Source organism: Gymnogyps californianus, chromosome 1 (genome assembly GCF_018139145.2).
Source record: "Gymnogyps californianus isolate 813 chromosome 1, ASM1813914v2, whole genome shotgun sequence".
In the NCBI taxonomy this organism is placed as follows: Eukaryota; Metazoa; Chordata; class Aves; order Accipitriformes; family Cathartidae; genus Gymnogyps; species Gymnogyps californianus.
This window is the reverse complement of record NC_059471.1, coordinates 97,632,885-97,649,646: the sequence shown is the minus strand read 5'-3', so window position 1 is coordinate 97,649,646 and position 16,762 is coordinate 97,632,885. Positions and strand designations below refer to the sequence as shown.

Here is a 16,762-nt window from a genome sequence, read left to right as displayed (position 1 = left end):
TGGGGCATTGCCCGAAAGCGCACTCCTTGCCTGCAGACAGTAGAAGTCCATGCAGCAACGAAGAGCTGATGGGCTGCAGTGAGGTCCCCTCCCATCTCTGCCCCCTTCACGCAAAGGCATGATGCTGGATGTAGCACGGGGGGGGTGGGTTGCCACTTCTGGGCTAGCGGAGGACTTAGTGCAAAAGTCAGGAGATGCCACATGTGGGAGAACAGGAGCCTCCTTGGCCGTGGATGCAGCAGCCATGCTGAGAGAGCTGAGGAGGGCTCAAGCTACAGATTTCAGCTCTGGATTTTGTACAATGTAGGGCCTTTAGACTGAAGGTCACATAACATGGCTTTGCTCTGGAGTCAAGCTTTCCTTCACAGTTGGAAGGGTTTAGCTTTGGCTGTTTGGGCCAGGGAAATGTGCTCAGCTTGAGAAGTAAGCATGCAGGGGCAAGTTAAAACCAGTGCTTACCTCCCAAAGACTACTGTTGTCTGAAAGATAGTAACCTAAAGAGGTGTGCAACTAGGCAGCAGCACCTGTGAAACCTCAGCTCTTTCCTTTGCACCTTCTTTTGTGTGGCTGATAACACTGCTTTCCTCCTCTTGCCTACCTGTGCCATAGGCCAGGTATTAGAAGAATATGGCACGTTGTCTGGGGGCTGCTTGGGAAAATCTAGTTGTCTGTGGCCCAGAATGAGCTGGAAGATGAACACTTTGAAAATCAGATCCTGGTTTAAGGGTGAAAATGAAAGCTAAGCTAATTTGAAAATGAGCACCTATGTCTGTCCCTTATGTAGAGAATAATGTTGATAGAGCAAGCTGATGGGATGGATGCGATTCCTCACTAACTCAGGTCATCTTGTAGGCAGTTTTCAGAGGTTCAAAAAAGTCTTTTACATGTGACTGGGAACAGTAACAAGGACCCTGCTCAACCCCTTCCAGAGTTGCGCATATTTTCAGACCCTAGAGCATGTTTTGCCTGAGTGCTTTGTAAAGGAAAAGCCAGCTCTGCAGTGTGGCAACCTATGGGAATAGATGCTAAATGGATGTAGAGCATATTGTGATCTCAACCAAAGACTGCACATTGCTTCTGATATGCTGTGAACACACTGGAAAAATTGCCTGCGCTACACTTTATGGAGATAAAAAGCACTTGCCAACTGTGGTAAGCCATGGAGTGGCCATGTCAAAACCCTTGCAATAACATTCACTGAAGAAGGGCAGATTTTTTCAGGGCAACGTCTCTTCCGCTTTGTATGAAGACATTTATTACATCCCGTTACAAGGGCTGCACTTTTACTTACATGGCCTGAAATTCTCAGGCTCTGGGAATCCCAAAGGGAGGGGAGCAGTTTTCAGGAAGGCTGTCCTCATTTTCTCAAAGATATATGCCAATCTTTTTTCATGCTTTTTTTCGATTACAGCAGGTATTCTCTTTGCTGATTGTTTAGTTCTTCAGCCAGGCTGGATCCTTGCAGGTCAAGATAACCTGGCCCCCTGGATCAGGACAGGGGGTTGAAATGAAGTGGCACAGCTGCAGCAGTGCACAGCGGCTGAAGGACTGGCCTGTTCACAGTTGCAGCCTCTTGAAACTCTTGTCTTCAGAAAAAAGAAACCCCCAAATTCCAGAAGAAGGTAGTGCAAGAGAGGAGGAGCAGAGTGCACAGGGTCTGGAGTGATGGCTGGTGTTAGTGGTGTGGGTTGGAAGAGTGGTGTGGGTTGGAAGAGCAGGGGGAAGGGTGCTGTGTACCAGACTGAGTTGTGAGGCTTTTGGGAATACTTTTCCCATCAGGAAACATCCCTTTGCCCTCTGTGGATGCTTTCTTTACACCCCTTCTGGGGGGACCACAGTGGGCAGTAAGCAGGTCCGGTACTATAGCCAACGTGGTTGTGCCTGGTTCCCCTTTTTCGCTTTCCAGGGTAATTAGTACCAATGTCTGAATGTTTCCTTGCAGGTAAGACCTTCCCAGCTGGGAAGTACTGCCCATCCTAGAGAGGAGCAGAGCTGATGGAGCCACCAGGACCGTATTTTTTTACCACGGGAAAGATTTAGTGTCTGCCCTCTTTCTCTTATCCCTCTTACTCTCAGGTCATCCCTGGGGCGGGAGCCAGCTTCCAACATAGGCTGGGACACTGACAGCGGATGGCTGCAACAGGGCCATAAAAGCAGCCAAATCTTCATGCCCCTCAGAGGATGATGTCCTCCTTTTTGCTGGGGTGTTGTGAAGAGCAAGCAGCAATTTGGGAGTAACAACTTTTTTAGGCACCCTGGAACAGGACTGTAAAGCAACACAGGCCCAGAGGAAGACTGAACAGCGTTGACAGAAGGTTTTAATCACTCAGCAGCACAGAAATACACTCCCACTGAATAAAATTGGGGAGTCAGAGGGGAGAGCTGGGCAAGACTTCGGAGTGAGAAAGCAACATTGGACACAGTGGCAAAACAGTGCGTAGCACTAGAAGAGAGTCACTTCTCAGGTAGCTCAGTGAGGCTGTAGAGCATTCCTCTTGTCATGCAGTAGGTGGAGAAAGAACACCAAGCGTTGGGCAACATTACTTAGTGCAAATTTTTATTTGCTCATCTGCCCAAATGCTATCAGAAGCCTCCAGAACTGCTCTCCTACATCCACAGCTGCTCATAAAGTGCATTACTTAAACCTTTATAACTGAGAGCATCCTCACTGGGTCACTGAACAGCTCCTCTGTGATCTACAGGTCATTGTGTCACCCTTGTAAGTGAGAAATGTTATGCAAGGACTTTTGTGTTTGCATGCTGTCTGTTTAGATTTGGGGCCCTGCATTTAAAAATGATTGCTCTAAATTTCCCTCCTATTATTTCACCCACAGCTGCAACTCCCCTCCTCTGCACTGCTCTTCCCAGCTGTAACATACAAAATTGCTTTATTTCTTTTACTCAACAGCTGCAGTGGGGATTTTTCTGTTTGCTTCTTTTCCCTCACCGTATTTGGTCCCCTGGCTATGACCTTTTGCAAAATGCATAAAGCATCTGGGGAGAAAAAAAAAGAAAGGGAAAAAAGGGGTTGTTTTAGACTGGAGATACTGTGACGATCTTTATCATTTAACCTTAATTATACACAGCAGAGCCGTGGTCGTTGGTGTTGCATCAACTATCTGGAGTCTTGTCCCATCTGCTGTGCCTGAGCGTAACACTTTCCTATGGGTTAAAGTCTGGGAAATGTGATGCTCTTCAGCTTGATTATCCCTTAGTTTGCGGTCTTCTCCCCAGGAGTGTGCTCCAGTCCCCGGCCTGTGTGCTCTGTTTACCTTGCAAGATCATAAGAGACATCAAGGGGATTGCTGGCTTATACTGACTCCTTCCCCTCGTCCAGTGATGCAAAGCAGCCATAAACCTGCAGTGCGTAACAGCTGAGAAGAACTGCTGAGAGCAGGCCTTGGCGTTGTTAGTGCGTGCACACAGTGACGCACGCAGAGCCGGTCTCAGCATTTTGTTCGCCAGCCTATCGCGCTAATCTTTTTGCCGCTAACCTCCACCACCCTCATACTAATGCTCATCCTCACATGAGTGCACATAAACCCAGCAAGAGGATTTGGGAGCAGCTTAGATAAATGGTTCATTAGGGTCTTTCTCTGCCAAGTGATGTTTTTTTCTAAGGTTCCCATCACCGAGCTACTGTAAAAATAAATTCTCCAAGTCACCAGACAGCTGCCACCATAACAGACTCGTCTGGCATCCAGGCGTAAGGGATGGGGATCGTTATCCCATCAAGAGCTAGCTTTTTTGCTCTCAGTTAGGCTGCTGGATGAACAGAGTGGATCCCTTTGAGCCAGATGAAAGCTGTGATTATTTTGTGTTTCTCCTCAGCAGAGGGAGATTTGCAGATCCTATGGCGCTGCACAGGTACTTCTGAACCTGGTGGAGATTCAGAGAGGTTCACCCCCATGGTTGCCTGTTAAAGGACGTGCTCCCTGCAGTAGTATCTGGATGCTGTTTGTATTGTGCAATCGCGGTAGGTTATCTAGGTTAACTTTAAAAAACCTAATTATACAGGTAGCCTGCGTACACACAGTACCTGGTGGCGAATCATGTTGGTTTCAGCCTCTGTAGTACCAACAGGTCTCTCGATGCCAATCACTCTAACCTGAATCAATAGTATGGCTTGCCTGCCCAAACACTCTTTCATCAGCGTCCCTTTTAGATCTGATACTGCCTTCTTGCCCTGTCCACCTCCTGCCTTCTCTGTTAGCCAATCTCCACGGTCCGTTTAGCATCGACAGACAGCTCAATTCCCAGTGCCAGATTACACCTGAGCACTAAACAACTAATGCAGCATCACCTGTGACTAGGCAATTTTTGGAGCTTTCCTGGGTGGTTTAAGAATTCACGCAATGATGACATCTACCTTCGGTGTCCAGTGTTTTCCCTCCAAGCCCCGCTCAGACGGTGAGAGGCAGACTCAAACCAGGTCTGTGTGGTTCACTGCAGGATTACCAAGTGGCTGCAGGGTTTGCAGAATGCCCTTTACGGAGCTGCTTGTCCTGGTCAGACCACTCTCCTTCCATGATATCATCTCTTCTCTTCCGGTTTTCTTCAGTGCTCCTACAGACCTCCTCCTCCTGCCTCTCCTTCCCCACTACATCAGCACCACTTGTTCAATTTCCCTCTTTCCCTGGACCAGCAGATAAAGCCACTTTTCGTCCTGGCTAACCCCTCCTGCAATCTCTTTTCCCCCTCTCCAGGCACTGCCCCTCGTCTCATCTGTTTCCCAAGCCTTCCACATTGCGTATTTGCCGAATGAATACCCGTGGTAGAGCATTCCCTGTGATATCCCTGCTCCTCCCTGTATGCCATACCTTCCCAGTGCAGAGGCTGAATACCGACCCTTTGGGAAAAAAAATCTATAGGATCGCTCTGCTATAGGCTCTGTAGGATGATCTGCTCAATGCAGGAATGCTCGTGTTGACCATGCAGAAATAACTCACACTTAAACTGTCAAGAGCACTGGAAGAAAAAAATTTATTTTATAAAATCAAAGAACCATATAGCAAGTTCTGATTTTCTTTTTTTTTTTTTTAAAGAGGTCTCAAGCTGAAGATATATCTTATTTATTTATTTATGTATTTATTTGGTAGAGCTTCATACCAAAAAAACAATGGACATGATTTCTCCTTTCCTCTGAAAAAAGTCGAAGTTTTAATTCCTCAAACTGTTATATCACTTAGCATAATTATTTGCTTTAGATGGGTAAACATTGTGTCACAAAACAACCCTACACTCTCAAATTCTCTGGTCTGAAAAAAATGGATGTAATTTCTAGAGCAAAGGGAATATTTTATACTGCAGGAAGAGGGGCCATGGAAAGCTCACGGAGGTGAGATCTGGTTGCAAGGCAGAGGGACTCTCAGCAGCAAGCTCTGTGGAGTTGCAAGAGAGGTGGTTTTATTCACGGAAAAGACTAGGGGAGTGAAAAGGGCTCAAATTGTACCTCTGCCTTTCTGGGTGAGAAGTCATTTTACTTGTTGTTCCCAGTCACCATGATGATACTTACCTCCTCTGGAAAGTGCTCTGAGATCTACAGATGGGGAGAAGCATCATTGCTTAGCAGCTGTACATTTCCAAACCTGCTCCTGTTCCAGTTCTCCCGCTCTCTGGGCGTGCTAGACGCTCTCTTCGCATCTCCCACTCTCTGGGCGTGCTGCTGCAGACTGGGAAGCAAAGAGCATCTCTCATTCCCTATGCAAATCCATTGATGAAAACATAAAATGCATTGTGCTGCTAAAACTTGCTGAGCTTGTCTGAATAAATGCCAAGGCTTAACAGCACGTAAATTCACCATTGATTTGACAACAATGATGTTATGTGCCCTAAACACTGATGGGATTTGTTCAGTGTTTAGGATATGGGCTCTGAGGTGGAAAAAAGGGATTGCTAGTAATTTTTTAAGCCTCTTTGGCTGCACCAAGGCAGACTGTTGGTATTATATAAATTCTTTACATAAAATAAATATCAGTCTTTGTATGAGGAGAGTGGATATTTAACTTTTCCAGTATACAGCTGAATAGTAAATCTGGCTGTGGATCGCTATGAGCCAGAAAATAAAAATCACCCCATCCCTCTAAAATAGGGAGGAAGGAGATGTTGGAGTGGAAAAAGAATCCCAAAGGCCAGCAATAAAACAGAGGGTTGTGCCTTAAAAACAGTGGATCAAAGATTTCTTTTTAGGTAGAACACTAGAAAAGTCACCTCCACAAGTTGTCCCCTCTGTGATCGCGCTCTCCCTGGCTCTGTTCAGCAACTTTGCAACCACAGTCCCTGTGGGACAAAACCTATTGTGAGCATAGCAGAGTGGGGACCACGTGGGACAAAACTTGTGGTACAGGGGTTGACCGTTCATTAAGCAAGAGCTGCAGAGGCAGGGGAAGGGAGAGCTGTGATGACTTACGCCAGGACAGCCTTAGCCCCTCACTCTTTAAGCCAAGCTGCTGGAGTGCAGGGGGTTGCTCACCTGCTCCCAAGTGGGCAGCTGATGGCTGTTTGGGAGGCATGGGAATTTGCAGAGTTCTCTAGGGACATGCTGATCTCTCTTTAAAAGAAAAGCAAGCCAAGTTTGGGGGTTTTTGGTTTTTTGTTGTTTTGTTGTTTTTTTTTTTTTAATATACTTGCTGAAAGTTAGGCTCCTAGATCTATATTTAAACTTCTTAATACATGGCCTGATTTTCAAAGGTGCTCACTGTGCAGCAACCCTCCCACTAACTGGCTTCTTTCTTGCTATGAACTGTCCTCAAAGAGGGGTTTTCAAGTGTTCTCTTTGCTTTTAACAAGAAACACTTATTCATCTAATAAAAAAAGAACATAACATCTGCCTTCTCTCATGTCAGCCCTCCCATTGCGTTAGCCCTGCAGCCCCAACCGCAGTTAAGCATGGTGTGCAAATTGCACTGATAACATGGCCTCACCTCCTCCCATCCGTTATAAACTTTAGTGAAATATCAACAGCATTCAAAACTCGGCAGCAATCACTACTTTAGTGCTTTCCATGGTATTTGGTGGGGGTTGAGTGCAGAGGAAAATTGAGTCTAGCTGCAGTTATAATCAGTTGCTCCCTCCTCCATCAGCATCCCAGGTCAGACACAGTAGAAAGATTTGGAGCTCCTGACCATGGCACTGTCCTGGGTGGCATGCATATGTTTGAGGAACAGGAAATAAGTCTTCTGAAGAAAGGACTCTTCCATTAAAAAGAAAGAAATAAATGCTCTGTGTTCATTTCTAGGGAGAGCTTTTAGTAAGTGCTTATCAGCTCATGAGCCAAAACTGATAATGCTGGCTCCCTAGTGAGCCTGCCCTTTTAGCTTGACTGCTTGCATACTGACTTCTATCGACTTCTTGCATCCTTTCCAAAGCTAGGTCTGTGTAAGATCAAGAAAAGCATGGTTGTTTTTTCCCGCTCACCAGCTCACTCACACACGTTATGTAGTGTTTTCCACCACAGCAAGACTGGTAGCAAGAAAACTTGCAACAAAATCACATTATTACCTGCCCTAGCTCTGTGCGGCTGTCATGAACTCCTTTTTGTACCTCACAGAAATGTTCCTCCAAAGGGAAAACTTAGTTTGATTAGCATGCTCGAACAATTTTATCATTAAATATTGGCAGAGATTATTGACTCCCTTATATTGTCACTAAACAGCTTACATCTAAGTGGAGAGGACCATCTAAATGAGTACAGTCGTACTTTTTTGGGTTGACAGGTCTATTCAAAAGAAAAAGCACTGGAACTCATTCCTGTTTTCTGTAAGACATATCTGAAGAGTTGCATCCTCTGCAGTTAACAGAGACCACTTGACTTGACAGGACAAGCAGATCAGAGCAGAGACGTTGCCTTTCTTGGCTCTCCTGGGGCTGCAACACACCGCTTGGAAACAGTAATCCCAGTTATATTAGCACTTCAGAATGGCATAAAAACCCTCCACAGTTACACCTGACCAGTCACTGCTCCACTTAAATACTTGCTTTTCTCTTCACATTGGGCTTGTGCAGAACTTGGCATGGGGGTTGGAAACAGTGCTGAACTCACCTAGAAATTGGCAGGTGAGAGTCAGTCATGCGGACAAACTAGTAGCAGCTAAATACAAGCAAGGGCTGTGCTTGATCACTGATGCCTGCTTTACTCAGAAACACGATCTAGGATTTCTGCAGCTTGTCCTGGGCAACATCCTTTACAAAATGTCTCATGTGGTGGCAATTATGCATGATAGTTTAGGAAGGAATTCTTTCAAAGGTAAACTAGACAGCAGATCCTACTGGAAGACCTTTTGAGTTGGACTCGCATTCTAAATTTGCAATGAGGTTTTGGGAAAACCTGCCTTTGATGCATTGCTTTTGGGTGTGCTCATGAGTGCATGCACTCATTTTTCTTCCTTTTATAGGAACACCAACAAATCTCACTGCTTTTGCTCAGTAGGTGATAATGATGCACAAATGTGCATCCTGTGAGAAGTCTGGTCCCCTGAACTGGTGCAAAATGATTGCTTTCTCCTCTCATACCAAATTCCCACTGGATGGGATTCATCTCACCAGCTCTGCTTGTCCAGAAGGAGGTTAGAATTAGAATTGCCTCCCCGAAGGCAGCTGTCCAGGCTCCCTCCTTAGTCAGTTGAGATGTGGGCACTGCTGAAAGGTGTCTCATTTCACCTTTCCTACCCACCTACATTATAATGTGAGCCATCTGGAGGCATCTGTCTCTCTCCACTGACTGGACAGGGAGCCTGGAGAACTCATTTGGACTGGACACCTAAGTTTTAGACCATTGGAAGTTTGATGTGATGAGTCTCAGGAGATTGCTTGTTGCCTGGAGGCATACAGGCAGTGCGAAGTCTGTATCAGAAAAAACTTCTGTAAATGAAATTTACATTTCAGTGAAATATTTTGCCCATAAAAGACAAAAATGTCCATCAAAGACAAAATGGATATGATTAGTTCTAGGGAGAGCCATGAAAACGTGGGTCCAGAAGAAACTAGAGACATAAAACCATAAAGTTGGCTGCCACTTTTCAAGTATTTGAATGTGTGGTAATATACATAATTTTAGATGAAATTTAGGTGAAGACATATTTGTCATTTTCCTGTCAACAGCGCATTCCCATCATCCTGCTGAACATATGGGGCGCTCCGATCACATGTTGAACACACACATGCTCCGCTCCTGGAGCAAGCTTCAGGCCGTGGGTAGGTGATGGATTTTGTTGGGCTTCCCTGTGAGATAAGTGGTGGTGTGTAGGCAAGCGGCTGCTTTCCTGGTGCCTAACTAAGAGCACCAATGTGCTGCTGGTCGGTGTTGCTGAGAGAGGTACAGCCTGCCTGGGCTCCCTTCTTCCTCCCCGCCGCAATAATCCGACCCCGTTCCTGCATGGGGAACACGCTGGAGGTGAGAGCTCAAGGGTTTGGCAGTTTCTTAAGGACTGAAAGATGCCCAGAGAGGAGCCTGGCATTGTGTGCGTTGCTCCCTGTGCTCCTGGTATAACCCCTGGTTTGGGAAACACAAAGGGGATGTTCCCAACACACTGCAGGGATTGCATCCACCCCTCATGCATGGCTGGGGCCCAGATGGTATGTCAGACCCCCAAATCTGTCTCACTTTCTGTGTCAGGGCACAGTTCCCACCTGCTCTTCTACCAGCCAAATAAATAATTTGCTTTGTGTGCTCCAGTGAGTGGCTTGGGATTTGAACCTGTTCCTCTCTCTCTCCTTTCATTCTGCGTATATCAGGTCACTGCTGCCATTTGGTTAAATACAGGTTAGCAGGTCTCTGGTACTGGGTGGCTGAGGAGAGATTTTCTTCTCTCCTGGGGCAAAGACCCAAATCTCATAGAGCTCTTGAAGAAAAATCTTGGTAGTGCTTTATGACTTTTGTTTGCTTTCCCTTCATTTTCTCAAGCAAAATGACAGATTTGAGACAATGGGACCGAATGGGGGATTAGGTCTGTCTGTTGTGGTTTTTTCCTCCATGTCTTGAGGAGGGATTGATCTCATTTTAGCACCTGATTTTAGAAAAGCCTTCATGCCTGAGAGCCATGGCCAGACCAGAGGGCCGTTTCTTGCTGGAACTAGGTGAGGTTGAACCTAAACTCTCATCTGTCTTCTTAGTGGTCTCTACTGCCTTTTTGGGTGGTTTTCTACTCAACTTTTTGCTTTCCATGAAGGAAAGCCTCTGTAACAGGATCTTCTGGTTCCCACTTTTCCTTCCCTGCCTCCGTGCACTGTGTGGGGAGGGGTCATGTGTGGGAGTCAAGGCCAAGGACTTTCCAAGACCACATGGTGCCAAATGCCAGGCGATGCCCAGCTGAATGTCACTTTGCCTCAGTGCTTTTCTGAATTTAGCTCCTCTGGCCTGGATTGATCCCATTTCTCCCAAAGCATTGATGCCAGGATCTCAGCCACCCTTGATTTCTTTAGTCCCTGGCACCATGAAAGGATGATTCAGCCCCTCAGCTCTGAAGTGCCTTTTGGAGATGCCCTCTCCTCTCTCTCCCTCGCTCTCTGCTGACTGCAAAACGTGCTGAGATGCACAAGACTCCTGACATAGGTGCTTCTGCTGTCCAGAAGGCCCCTAGGATGCAGTCCTTACATCACTGGCTCCAGTGGAAATCAGGTTTTGGCTGTCGCCATGGCCTCATGCCAAGCCTTGCTGTGGAGCCGGGCAGCCTTGCCACCCTGTCGCTGCCCAGCCGCCTCAGCTCTCTGGCAGACCTTGCTGCTCCCACAGTGGGCTGTCCACGTGCCCCTTCCCCGGTCTGTCCAGGATGGCAGATGACCCCTTAAAGGTGGCTTTAAGTGAAACAGAAATGCCAAACAGCCGTAACCAGAAACGCATGTTAAGCAGGATCTGTGTCATGACACCGGGAGATAAATGAATCTCCCACAACACTCCTAAATCAAAACAAGGACACTCTCAAGAGCAGCTTTGAGACTGCTGTTACGGTCGGTGACCAAACTTATTTTTCCTTCTTTCTTTTGGCAAAGTATTTGTTTGTTAAAAGTTTCTGTTTTGTCAAAGCCGTGTTCATGCTCTGCATCATGCGTTAGTCCTGCCAGGATCCCCGCACCGGGGGTATCAGGCCCCTCTCAAGTGGCGTAAACACTTTATAGCATGTCACAAAAAAAGTTTCCCTTTCTTCAACCTGAATCAAACCCTTCTTCCTTGCTTGGAAGAAAGCGGTTTCATTTATTTGGAAGAGACTTTGTGTCTCTGTTTCAAGGAGGGGCAGAAAGAGAAGCAAATGAATGAAAAGCCAAGGGTGGGTTACAAAGACCCACAGAGCAGACCTCCTTCACAAGCATCCTTGAGATGCCCATCGGGGTGTCCTGTTTAGCCTGCTTGATCCCATAGAGGACCTGCCAGTACCCCTGGGCACCGCGTGTCTCACAGCCTGCTGCCTGGCATCGTCCCACTGGGAGATCTGGCGCCGATTCCAACCAGACTGTCATTTCCAGGTCAGTCTCTGCATTTCTGCTGACCACGTTGCCTCCATCATGAGATCATGTCTTTCCAGAGAAATCCCGCTAATGCCTTCATTCTGCGAGACCGGTATATATAGGGGGAGCTTCCCTGGGGCTTCACTGCGCAGTCCAGCCAAGGCATCGCTGTCTCCCCAGCGGCTGCACTGCCCCCACCGCTCTCCCCTTGCAGCCACAGGTCGCAGCAGCAGCAAGCATGGACATTACCATCCAGCACCCCTGGTTCAAGCGTGCTCTGGGACCCCTCATTCCAAGCCGTTTGTTCGACCAGTTTTTCGGAGAGGGTCTCCTTGAGTATGATCTCCTGCCTTTGTTCTCTTCCACTATCAGCCCCTACTACAGGCAGTCCCTCTTCCGCAGTGTGCTGGAGTCGGGCATTTCAGAGGTAAGGGCCCTTTGGCTTCCTCTCCTTTTCCTTCCTCTCCCTCCTTACGCGTCTGCCTGCTCCTCCCCACCCGTGGCTCGCCGGCAGGGGCCGGTGGCTGTAGCCCCGCACCGGGGTGCGAGGGGGCAAGGAGGACCTCTGGCCCACCACCAAGCACAGCCCGCCTGCCCCTTCTTGGGCATGGAGGGAAACCCTTGCTGGGGAGAAGGCTTCCCTTCGAGAAGTGGAAACTGTTTTGCCTCCTGATGGTTGTTTCCGACACGTGAAAGGCTGCCTTGGCTGCCCTTGCGCCCACCGGCCGTATGGCAAGGGAAGAGCTAGGCTGCTCCCAGAGTAAGCACGCATGAGGGCAGCTCAGCATGGGAGAGGACCCCGGTGAGCGGGGGCTTCCTCCGGCCCCCTCCTCCACCTCAGGAGCTTGGTGGTTTTTGCAAGCCCACACTGGAGGACCCAGGAGCAATTCTCCGAAGGCAGCGTGTAAGAGGAGCGCGTAGCCGTGGGGACTGTGGTCCGAAGCTCAGGGACCAGTGCTTTCTCTAGCCCTCTCTTACTGGTTTCCTCCCAGAGCTAAGACCACAAAGAAACTATAAATTGCTGAAAGGATGAAACGCGTGCTACCAGAGAATATTACGCTGGTTTCCGTCCCCTCTCACTGCTGAGTACAAATGCCCGGTGCATCTGGCAGATCGCTGAATGCAAAGGGGTCCCCGGCACAAGAATAGCAGCGAGAAATGACACCTCTCCCCAGAGCAGTAGCAATGGCACAGATGCCTACTGCAGCCTCCCAGTGTCCCTGGTCCTTGCGATGGGAAGGAGACCCCCACTGAGGCCCGTAGTCACAGAAGGAGAAACTGTGCCACCGCCAGACCACCCCTTCTCCGGCTTTTAAGCTGCCGCAACGCTGGCTCTGCCTCTGCGCTTAGAACTTGGGTCTTACTGTCTAACAATGTTCGTTTCAGGTGAGGTCTGACCGGGACAAGTTTACAATCATGCTGGATGTAAAACACTTCTCTCCTGAAGACCTGAGTGTGAAGATTATCGATGACTTTGTGGAAATCCATGGCAAGCACAGTGAAAGACAGGTAAGTGGAAGTGATGGTGATGGTGGAGGAACTGGGGAGTCGAGCTCTGTTTTCTTTCTTTCCAACGGTCCTCAGCTGACGGAAAAAAATAGAATATATCAGAAGAAGGAGTTATTTATCGATTGTCATTATTGGCATTGCCTGTTCCCATAGAGCCCCAACCTGATATCTAACAATAATGAGCTAATCCACTCCTCTTTTGTTTATTTTCAATCATCATCTTCCATAACCGTCAGATGACGATGTCCATTGTTCACTAATAACACTGGGCCAGACAAAGAACATCATCTGGCACTGCCGAAGCATGGCTGAGTTTTCATAAGGCAGAATCGTTAGTGAAAACAGAGTTTTCATGTGCTGATCTAGGAGAGAAAAGCAAGAGCAAACAAAACAAAAGAAAAATAACTGAATGCCTCAGGCTTGGAAACTTTTAACACGTATGTCATGGAAATATCTGTGGGGGTCGAAAAGTGAATTATACCAGCAGGGGTTTAATTCTTCTCATACACTTTTTTGGCCAGACAAAGCTCTAGCCTGGAAACAGTATGTATGTTTTAATATAGTTATTTTTTCCAGAGGAAGAGAGCAGCCGTTTTCACGGCTGACTCAAAAAAAAATTTGCATTTCTCATTCTTTTAGCCAAAAAAAAAAGGGGGCCAGGATTGTGTACTTTGGCTGACACAGAGTTGCTGCCTAGTAAGGAAATACATGGGCGCACAAGCGCACATTGCTTTTACCTTCGCAGAACCCCAAACTTTCTTTCCAAGCATCCTTTGAAATCAGAGGCCTTGGCAGGCCCCCCATCCAAATCAGATCCCAACCTATAATATGGCCAAAATCACACCCTGCTGTTCTGCTCAGCTCTTGCAGCTTCAGGGACATCATGGGGGGACACCTGCCCCTACAAACCTGTAAAATAGCATAAAAAGCAGAGATGTGCCCGGTGGTACCGGCAGTACAGTGTCATGAGAAGCCAGGGCGAATGTGGGCCCCCCTCTGATGGAGCTGTGGGGTCAGGCAGAGGGAGGCACGGCGCGGTGCCGGGGGGGTTTCTGACGGGCCTTCCCCCCTTTCCCCACTGCCTCTCAGGACGACCACGGCTACATCTCCCGCGAATTTCACCGCCGGTACCGCCTGCCCGCCAACGTGGACCAGGCTGCCATCACCTGCTCCCTGTCCAACGATGGCATGCTGACCTTCACGGGCCCCAAGGTCCCCTCCAACATGGACGCCAGCCACAGCGAGAGGCCCATCCCCGTGTCCCGGGAGGAGAAGCCCACCTCCGCGCCTTCCTCCTAAGCCTGCCTGCCGCTGCAGTATGCAGGCTGCCACCATCTGCAGGTCTCATTCCCAGAGCCATTGCATAGATATCAGTGAATATCTAGAGGGGTTTATTTTATTGGTTCCTCCCTCCCCCTTTTGTTTCTTTTTTTTTTTCCCTTTCCCTTGGATGGGATGGGGGGCTGGGTGAGCGGCTGGTGGACTTTGAAGCTTAAACCTGTGAGCTGTGCTGTGGGGATGACATGGATGGCGTGTGCTGCCACGCTGTTGTACTTGCTGAAAGGGTCTTCGTCCAGTGCTGTAGTCCATAACCACCATCAGGTAGGAGGGAGTGCACAAGTAACGCTGGCTCCTGGCGCACCAAGTCTTGAGGCGAGGCTTGGAGCAGGGGAGAAGCCCTGAAGACTTGCTCTACCCTACGCAGACTTAAACTGGTTACTCTTAAAAAAAATGCAACAGAGCCAAGCCCCACACCTGAGATCCTGCGTACATGCGATGAACATGCCACGAGTTCCTTGCAACCACAGGAGAAATAATAACATCTTACCTTCGGGGGTTGCAACGTATATTTTTTTTCAGCAAAGTGTTTAAGTGTATCTGTTCACACCACTACCCTGTCGTTTCCCTTAGGGACAACTGACACGAGGACAAGCACGTCTTTCCACTGTCTTAGTAGGCCCTCAGGGGAGAGAGGGGGGCTCACCGCTGTGCAGAGGCTTCACATCCCCAGCCAGCTCTCCCCAGCCTGTGCGTAACACACCATCTCCCTTTTACTCTCCCTGTAATTCTAGGGTAGCTCCACCTCTTCCACTGGTATCTGGCACTCAACCTGAGAACGCGGTCAGTGGTGGTCAATAAAGAGATATAGGAAACATGCAATTGGCTTTGGGGGTTTCATTTGTTCCTTTCTAAGGCTTTTGAAGTTGAAAGGTTAGTGTGGTGCCTAACACCTCTTGGAGGACGCGCTTTCCACTACTGGGAGTACATTTTGTGATGATGACTTGCCCTTTCTTTCATGTTCCTGTTATCCTTCATGCAAGCAAAACAAAAGGATCAAAAAAAGAACAAAATTCAACAGCCCAACAGCCATGCCATTTCTTAAGTTCATTGCGTCAGTAAAGACGGCAATGCAGACCCCATTTGTGTGATACGATGTGAAGAATTTAATCTGAAATGAATGATTAAAGCTGTTTGATGGCAGGGCGGGTCAGGCATAGGTACTAGCTCTCCCTGCAATTGCCACGCATGAAATCCATGGCTCCCAAGCCTGCATAGATGTGAGCACTCAAGACTAAAGGTTTCAGCACTCATGCTTCACTCAAATAGCTCTCCACGCAGATGCAAATCCGGGGTGTTTAGGAAAAGCATAGCATCACTGATAACCCCACATCCCCATAATTAACCCCACAGGTAAAATCAACTTGGACAGTGAGTGCTTTTCCTCTTGGTAGAGATCTTCACATCCAAGACCTGCAATGTGAGGTGGAGCTTCTGAGGTCCACCTTGGCTCCTGAGTAGAGAAGGTCACTGCTTCCCTGGGAGCAGACACAAGTTTGTCTCAATCAACGTGTCTCTGGGTGCTCCCAGATCACACCTACAAAACAAGGCAGGGCAACAACAAGACAAGCACATCCTTCCCAGGAAAGAGCACAGGTCCATGCCGTCATTGGGAGGTGAGGACAGCTGGAGAAAGAGTGTTTGCTCTGCCACAAAGATGAGCCTGCCAACCTCCTCCCCATTGCTGCTGATCAGCTGTGGAAAAGAGAAAACATATGCAGGTTTTTTCTCATGGAGTGGGTTTAAATATTAATATGAGCCATAAACATAGAAGCTCTGGGCTTATTTAAAATTAAAAAGCACGTTCTTCTCCCACATCTAGGCCAAAACCCAGGGAGGGCTGGGAGTCAGGAGCAAGGACATTGCCCCTTCTCCGTCGAAAGTGAGTGTGCCCCAGGGCTCAGCCCTGTCCCCTGCCTGAACCCCCTGAGGCCAGGGGTGCTGGGAGCGTTACTGGGACCAACATCACAGCATCTGTGGCAGAGCCCGCCGGGAACAGGGCGGCTGGGGGAGAGCCAGGGAGAGGGGCAAGGCTGCAGAAGGGGGGAAATGCTGCAGCAGCAGGGGCGAGAGGGAAAGGAGGGAGATTACTGTCTGGTAATTAGAAAGCAAGGAATCCCCTCGGCGTCTGACACTATTTTAAACCTATTTTTTACTGAGATTAATTACTGAGCAATCCCAAAGCTTTCTACCAAAAAATGTGCAGCCTGTTGCATTTTCATCTCCAGGGGAAAGGCGTGAATGTGCGCGTTTGGGGAAAGGGCAATTTCGTACCAGGAGAGAGCTGTTACTCCCGGCAAGGAAAGGGCATTTTAATATCAGCTGCCTCTCGCTGCTTTGCCTGGCGCTAACAGCCCCCTGGCCTCTGTTCCTTTCCCCTCAGAGACATCTCCCCGCCAGAGCCTCGGCACGTCCCCGCTGTGTGCTGACATCTTTCTCCTTCCCGGCACAAACTCAGCAAAGCCAGGAGGGAAAA

General features: G+C 48.3%; 1 protein-coding gene across 1 annotated transcript; it reads left to right on the top strand.

Moving 5' to 3' along the window:
• Positions 1–11,659: 11,659 nt before the first annotated feature.
• Positions 11,660–14,247, top strand: CRYAA (crystallin alpha A). The gene is made up of 3 exons (XM_050911676.1): positions 11,660–11,866; positions 12,826–12,948; positions 14,038–14,247. Exons 1-3 carry the CDS (start codon positions 11,678–11,680, stop codon positions 14,245–14,247), a joined length of 522 nt encoding a protein of 173 aa, XP_050767633.1. The 5' UTR covers positions 11,660–11,677.
• Positions 14,248–16,762: the final 2,515 nt, after the last annotated feature.

Coding starts and splice junctions, on each gene's coding strand:
- CRYAA (XM_050911676.1), top strand. CDS start 11,678: ATGGACATTACCATCCAGCACCCCTGGTTCAAGCGTGCTCTGGGACCC. Junction 11,867..12,825: donor TGGAGTCGGGCATTTCAGAG/GTAAGGGCCCTT, acceptor TGTTCGTTTCAG/GTGAGGTCTGACCGGGACAA. Junction 12,949..14,037: donor GCAAGCACAGTGAAAGACAG/GTAAGTGGAAGT, acceptor ACTGCCTCTCAG/GACGACCACGGCTACATCTC.